Here is a 7,573-nt window from a genome sequence, read left to right on the forward strand (position 1 = left end):
GAGGTGAGGGGAGCCGTCTGCCTTGCCCACCGGCCCACAGAGCCACGCCTGCAGGAGCCAGGCTGGGCAGGCCACGGCTAGTTACCATCAGCCACACCTGGCCTTGGTTTAGTATGTTTGGGGGGCACCTGCTATTGTTTGGGGAGTAGAGTAAGAAGCAGTTGTTTGTGAGGCTGTGGTGGAAGGAGCTATGTCCACTGTGGCCTCTCTTGGGATTTGCAGTTGCTGTCCTAGCAGAGCTCTTCCAAGGCCCACAGTGCCACAGGTGCCCAGGTGCGGGGACTGTCCCACAGCCCTGCAGGAGGGGGGCCCATCGTCAGGTGGAGCCCAGGCTCCAGTGACGCACTCTGCCATTTAGGCCCCACCTGATGTCCCTCCCACCCCTGCTCCTGCGTTCATCCTTACAGCCCCTTTCACACTTAAAGATGTAAGCCAGTGTAACTTGAGCAATAACTCCCCTTCCTGGTTTCCTTGAAGCGCCAAGCCACAGGGAGCTGCCCTTGACCTGACGCAGTGGCAGGCAGAGCCACCTGGGGTCCAGCTGCGTTAGCTGTGTGGTGTTAGCTGGAAGGACTGACTCAGTAAACAGTAGCCAGGTGGCCAGCAGCCCTCAGGGAGGCCAGTGCCCACTTGGCTACTTGCAGCAGAGTGTGAACCCCCCCTCCGGGCTAGACCAGTGCTGTCCCTGCCTCCAGGTGGCCAGCAGCACCCCCAGGGGAAGGGCCCTCAAGCCTGTGTGGTCCCGTTCCCACCCCCTTCTCTCCCTCTCAGCTCTCGTGGCACTTTGGAGAGCAGAAATACCTGCTCCAGGGTAAAGGAGGTGGCTGTGTCCTGGCTCTTCCTCACCCTGGTCAGGGGCGGTCAGCAGTCCGCCTCCTACCCATCTCCACGTGGTGTTTACCAAGTGGGGTGGGGTTGGCTTCTGCCCTCATGCAACACTCCCTGGAGGGGTACACCAGGGCCCTGCTGATGCCAGGCTAGTCCTGGCTTCCCCACAGCCTTTTTCCTTTTGCCCAGTTCCACCCCATCAGAGCTCCCCATCCCACACACCCCACCCAACTCCCGTCGCAGCAGGTCCAGGCCACACACTCCACACTGCCTCCCCTGGGGTGTCAGAGCCTGGCCACCTGGTGTCCGCATCCCGCTGCTTTAGGACCTGCCGCAGGTGCGGTGTGTGCACCCCTCACACCTGGCATACACTGTGGGCACACAGTGCACCCCTCACACCTGGCGCGCACTGGACATGCCACAGTGGGGACAGCAAGGATGCCATATTTATGGATTGGTGCATGGTTCTTGAAAATGAATAAAACTTCACAAGGGAAAGTGACGTTAACCCAAGATAAGTGAAAGCTTCTGTCTGACTTTATCCAGCATCCTTTTACAAGATCCGGGGGTGGAGGAATGAGAGGCAGGCGCCTGGGTGGGCATCCACATGCCCACCTCCCCCCACCTACCTCCTGCAGCCTCCTTAAACCGGAGAACTCACAACACCAGCTCCTCAATAATTAAACAGCGGGAAAGGCGGTGATGAGGGAGGCCAGGGGAGGGGGATACGCCAACGTCCCCTCCCTCTTCCTCCGGTCCCTGGTGAGAAGTACTCGGCTACGCACTGGCTCTGCACAACGCCTCGTCCCCGCCTTTGCGACCTCGGCTATGCGGGCAGCAAGCTGGACGCTGCTGCGGGGCCGCAGCCGCGCCAACTTTCTTAGAGAGTGACCAGACCCGGCGTGTCCGCGGTCCATCCACCGCCTGGTGAGAGCAGCAGGTGGCACCCGGGCCCCAAACCCAGGGGCAGCCCGAGCTGGAGGTGGTGGCGGCGGTTTCCCCGAGGCCTCGGGCGGGAGCCGCGAGCGCAGCGCGGGGCCTTGGGGCGGGAACGCGCAGGGCCGGACGCGGCGGCGGGTAGGGGGCTGGGTGGCGCGGGAGCGAGTTCGACCCGAATTGCCGCCAGAGAAAGCCGCAAGGGCCCGCGGTTTCCTTGGAGACGCGCTGACCAATGACAGCGGCGGAGGCTGTTTATGGGGGCGGAGCGTCACCATGGCAGCTGGAGAAGCCTTTGGAGCGGCTACTTAATGCCTGTCCCGGAGCCGCTAGCACTGCGAGAAGCGCCGTCGGGCGGGGGAGAGGCGAGGACCGCTGGCAGGGCCCTCCAGCCGGCGGCGGAGAGCCACGGGGGGTGGGAGGAACTTCTTCCAGAACCTTCTACTGGCCCGGGCCGCGCTCTGAGCCAGGTAAGGCACCTGGAGGGCTGCGGACCACGAGGGAGGGAGGGAGCGTCCCTTCCCTCGCCGACGGAGGCGCAGGGTCCAGGGGCTGACATCGCTCCCCCCCCTTTCCTGGTACCCCTGACCCTAACGGCGCTTTTTAAGCCTCCACCAACCGCCCCCTACCCGTGGTCTTTGGTCCCCTTTTGTGTCGTCGTGGGGTCTGGCGGGCTCGGTAAACTCAACTCGGACGCCCTTTCGGAGGGTTAACAAAACCTCGCAGGGAGAGAGGCAGACACGTCCGCGGGGTGGGACCAGGGCACGCTGCACCTGTCTCCACAACTGCGACCCTCTGAGGTCCCCCCACAGCTGCGGGGACGGTTTCAGAGGCTCCCCCAGCTCCTGCCATTCCCAAAGCCTACTTCCCACCTGCTTCTCCTGGGAGTGAGCCAGGAGTACTCAGTTTCCCCGCCTTGCTGTCCCCGCAGGCACCGCACACGTATCTGCAACAGGCGACCCCGGGCCGCGGGATGGCAACGCGCCTCTCGGCGGCCCTGTAACCGGAGCCAGAGGAAGGGCGAGCGAGGCGGGCCTCCCCCGGCCAACCCGTGGATGCTGGCCGCCCCTTCCGAGCGTCCCCGCAGACATGGCGGAGAGCTGGCTGCGCCTCCCGGGGTCGACGGAGGAAGCCGGGCCTGAGGGCGGCCTGGAGGAACCCGCCGCCCTGGATGACAGTCTGACCAGCCTGCAGTGGCTGCAGGAATTCTCAATTCTCAACGCCAAGGCTCCGGCCCTGCCCCCGGGGGGCACCGACCCCCATGGCTACCACCAGGTGCCAGGCTCGGCTGCTCCTGGCTCCCCGCTAGCGGCCGACCCCGCCTGCCTCGGGCAGCCGCACACGCCGGGCAAGCCCACGTCGTCCTGCACAACACGCAGCGCACCCCCCGGGCTGCAGGCCGCACCCCCCGAAGACGTGGACTACTCCACCAACCCGCACGTGAAGCCGCCCTACTCGTACGCCACGCTCATCTGCATGGCCATGCAGGCCAGCAAGGCCACCAAGATCACGCTGTCGGCCATCTACAAGTGGATCACCGATAACTTCTGCTACTTCCGGCACGCGGATCCCACCTGGCAGGTAGGTGGAGACGCGCTGGCTGCGGTGGCTGCAGGGCGCCCAGCGGACAGCGCCAATGACACCAAGGCAAGAGTCTGAGGGGGCTCTTCTTGGAACTGCCCCTCCCTTAACTTCTGGAGTGGAGTGGGGGTGGGGAAAGAATGTCCAGGCAGCAGGCTCCGGGCCGTGGGAGTTTGGGGAGCTTGTCATTGGTCTAGCTACAGGATGCCCCCCAGACTCCTGGGCCAGGTGCTGGAGTGACACATCCAGTCTTGTCCCAAGTCCTGGAATCCCTAGAAGGCTGCCAGTCCCAGGATGGTTGGTCAGCTGGAGCCTGCTCTTCTCCCACCCCACCCCACCCCACTCCCACCTCTCCAGGCTGCATCCTGCGCTTTGGCATCGCCAACGTTGGCATTGTGGGTGGGGGTGGAAGGGGTGTCCAGGATAGCAGGTCTGGGGCCTCCCTGATGCTGCTGTCCCACCCAGCTCCCCAACACTCTTCAGCTCCTCCTGTTTCCTGCCTTCACCCCTCCTCCTCCATCCCTTTCTCAGTCACTCTCCCTAGGGGGACAATTACCTGGGCCAGGTGATTCCCGCAGGGGCTCTGCCTGCCTGCTGGCTTCGAGTTCCAAGTGTGCAGAACTGGCACAGAGCAGCCCAGGGGCCCCGTCCACCATGTAAACAGCACAGCCTGATCGGGTACCACTGTCCACATCTCCATACACCTCCTGCCAGGAACCCCAGCCCTAGGTGGGCAGCTGACCCCTCTGCATGGACCAGGCAGAGACAGGAAGGAGTTGGGAGCTTGGGAGACGTTGCCCCAGGAATCCTCAGCTGTTCGGCTCAAGGGCAAGATAGAGACCAAGAACTTGTGGGATGGACACTAGGGAACCACACCATCAGTCACCTGCCAAGCCACTCCAGACATCCAGCCGTGACCTTGGGACCCGGAACTCCGGCCCCCACCCTTCCCCGGGCCCAAGTTAGGTCCAGGAATGAGCTATGTGTTCTGGGTTGGGTAATAATCAACTGAACCCCGGATGGGAGACAACTGTGGGGGGTGAGGGCCCAGGCCAGCAGCCGGCTCAACAAACAAGCTACTAGATCCTCTGTGTCTCTCACACACACACACACACACACACACCCCATCCCAGGGCACCCAGCCCCCTCCTCCACCCCACGCCCTTCACTGACAAGGCCAGCCAGCCAGCCCCCCCCCCAACTCCCGTAAAGAGCAAAGAGGAGGTGGTGATCCAGGCCCTGGGGGAGCCAAGGGCCTTGGCTGGTGGCCGCAGATGGCAGGGGGAGGCAGGGAGAGCAGAGCTCGGATGACTGAGCAGGCACATATCCCGGCAACTGAGAACAAAAGCCCTTACTGGTGCCCCGTGGCTGGCGTCCCAGTGCCTACGCGGGGCGGGCGACTCGGGCTGTAGCCACTGGGCCATCCTTCCCTCCCCCGAGGAGCAGCCCGGGAACCAGCCATTGGTCTTTCCGCAGAATTCCATCCGCCACAACTTGTCTCTGAACAAGTGCTTCATCAAGGTGCCCAGGGAGAAGGATGAGCCGGGCAAGGGCGGCTTCTGGCGCATCGACCCCCAGTACGCAGAGCGGCTGCTGAGTGGCGCTTTCAAGAAGCGGCGGCTACCCCCAGTCCACATCCACCCGGCCTTCGCCCGCCAGGCCTCACAGGAGCCCAGTGCTGGTGCTGCGGCCACCGCTGCGTGGGCCGCGCCTCTGACAGTGAACATGGAGGCCCAGCAGCTGCTGCGGGAGTTTGAGGAGGCCACAGGGGAGGCGGGCTGGGGTATGGGAGAGGGCAGGCCCGGGCACAAGCGCAAGCAGCCAGTGCCCAAGCGGGTGGCTAAGGTCCTGCGGGCCCCCAGCACCCTGCTGCCAACCCAGGAGGAGCAGGACGAGCTGGAGCCCCTCAAGGGCAATTTTGACTGGGAGGCCATCTTTGATACAGGCACTCTGGGCGGGGAGCTGGGCCCTCTGGAGGCACTGGAGCTGAGCCCCCCACTCAGCCCTGCCCCACACGGGGACGTGGACCTCACTGTCCACGGCCGCCACATCGACTGTCCGGCCACCTGGGGGCCCCCAGCTGAGCAGGCCACTGACAGTTTGGACTTCGATGAGACCTTCTTGGCCACATCCTTCCTGCAGCACCCATGGGAGGACAGTGGCAGCGGCTGCCTGCCCCCGGAGCCCCTCTTCGAGGCCGGGGACGCCACGCTGGCCGCTGACCTGCAGGACTGGGCCACTGTGGGTGCCTTCTTATAAGAGGCCGGGCCCAGCCCTGGCTCCCATGGGACAGTGCCCCACTGCACATAATCCTCCCTCCTTCACCACATGGACCCTATGGACACTGCAGGACCCCGCAAGGGGCTGGTGGGTGGGCCGGAGCTCCCGTGGCTGGCCCCCACGAGGCCGAACCACCGCCAGCCCGGGCTGCCCTCCAGCTTGAGCCCTGGAGGCCAAGAACTGGGGGCCCAGGACTGCGGCCTCCCCGTCTCCATCCCCTCCATACATACACAGTGTTTCATTGGTGTGCCCCCTCCCCTCTCCAGCACCTGCGGCAGGGTCCTCAGAGGCCTGCAAGGGGCAGGGGCTGGTGGGGAAGGTTGGCCCAGGCCAGGCTGGAGGCCCCGAGTCGGCCCTCCCTCCCCAGGGCATCTGCACTCTGCCCAGCCTCTCTAGCTCCCTGCTGCTAACCCCAGGTTTCTACCCAGAGAACCTTCCCAGGTACAACAAATGCTAATTAGGTGACGACAAATGAACCCCCCAGAGGCTTCTCAGGGCATAGCTGCCCATCCCCGGGGACTGGGGGAGAAGGCTGCCTTGGCTTGGGTGGGGCAGGGCCTTGGGGACCGGGCGAAAGGAGGAGATGTTCTCATGGCTTCGGCGGTTTCCCCTGGAGCCGAAACTGGGGGTGGTGGTGCCAGACCCTCATCTTTGAGCCTGACTTAAATTCAGGGCAGTGGGCAGTTGGCGGGAGGGGGACCGGGAGGCGGGGCAGCCGAGCTGCAGCCAGGGCTAATACAGTGAGAGTAGTTGTAGCTTAACTGGGCAAGACTGGAGTTGTGCAGGACCCCCCAATCCCCCGGAACCAAGCACAGGGGAGCTCCCCAACCCCACCTGCACGTGCTTGGGGTAGGTGGCGGGCAGGTCTTGCTCCACCCTGGCCCCCAGACTTTGTCCCACATCCACCCTCCAGCCCATGCTGGGGGGCAATTTAACTTTTTTTTTTCACGGCAAGTTATTTACGACAAATTTTTTTTTTAAATAAAATTTTTTTAAATCTTACTAGTGGCTCAGCTCACGGTTTCCTTTGGGGAAAGGCCCAGTTAGAGTGGGGGTTGGCTGGGGGAGAGGTGACAGTGACCCAATGAACTCCCCACGACCTCATGGTCCCCAGGGTGGACGAGATCTGCCAGCATGCAATGCTTTGGGGTACAGAAGCAGGAGGGCTGGCCTGTGCCCGGCCCCCGCTGTCCACCACCCCCCGGGGCCTGCCTGGGCTTGCCTGTGGTGCCTGGCCTGGGCCTCTATCCAGTGCCTCCCGCCTGCAGTCCTGGCCTGGAGGGATGGTAAGTTAGGTTAGAGGCCCCCAGCCCAGGCACAGGCCCCCACTTTGCACCCCACTTGCCCAAGCCTGGCCTGAGAAAACACAGACCCCCCAGGAAGCAGGGAAGGGGGAGTCGGGGGGCTCGGATTCCAACCTGCACACAGACACCTGCAGGTCCACTCTTGGGGGGACCTGGTTGCCATGAGGCACAGGCTGTCTCACCCTGCGTGCGCCTGACGCCGTCCTCCCCCCACCTTCGCCCAGGCTGCAGGCAACCCCCCAGTGCCTAGCCCACCCCACAGGCGGACTTGGCTCACACACACACACACACACACACACACACACACACACAGCATGGTGGGCACTGTCCCAGCAACCCTGCCCGGCTTCCATGGACCCCGATCTCTCAAAGCTTTTCTCCTCTGCCCTCCAGCCTGGCTGTAGGCCAGCTTGGCATTCCAGGTACTAACTCACTGCTTTCACTTGCTAATCATTCCAAATATTCCAGGCTACAGCACACACCACCGGCTGGGCTGGGCAGGGCTGGGGTTCCCAGGAGGCCAGGAGCTGATTTCTCCCTCCATGTCCGTCTCTGCCCACCCGTTCTTCAGCAGGGACGCCCCCACCACATGTAGTGGGGAGCTAATATGTACCACAAGCCTCTCCACTGGGCCTGGGACTGTG

At 63.7% G+C, this 7,573-nt stretch overlaps 1 protein-coding gene across 1 annotated transcript; it reads left to right on the forward strand.

Annotated features, from left to right (window-relative positions):
• Nucleotides 1–2,042: 2,042 nt before the first annotated feature.
• On the forward strand, nucleotides 2,043–5,934 carry FOXJ1 (forkhead box J1). The gene is made up of 3 exons (XM_004592887.2): nucleotides 2,043–2,234; nucleotides 2,696–3,345; nucleotides 4,822–5,934. The coding sequence occupies exons 2-3, from the start codon at nucleotides 2,854–2,856 to the stop codon at nucleotides 5,602–5,604; spliced, it is 1,275 nt and encodes a 424-aa protein (XP_004592944.1). The 5' UTR covers nucleotides 2,043–2,234; nucleotides 2,696–2,853; the 3' UTR covers nucleotides 5,605–5,934.
• Nucleotides 5,935–7,573: the final 1,639 nt, after the last annotated feature.

This window comes from Ochotona princeps, chromosome 17, assembly GCF_030435755.1.
Source record: "Ochotona princeps isolate mOchPri1 chromosome 17, mOchPri1.hap1, whole genome shotgun sequence".
Taxonomy (NCBI): domain Eukaryota; kingdom Metazoa; phylum Chordata; class Mammalia; order Lagomorpha; family Ochotonidae; genus Ochotona; species Ochotona princeps.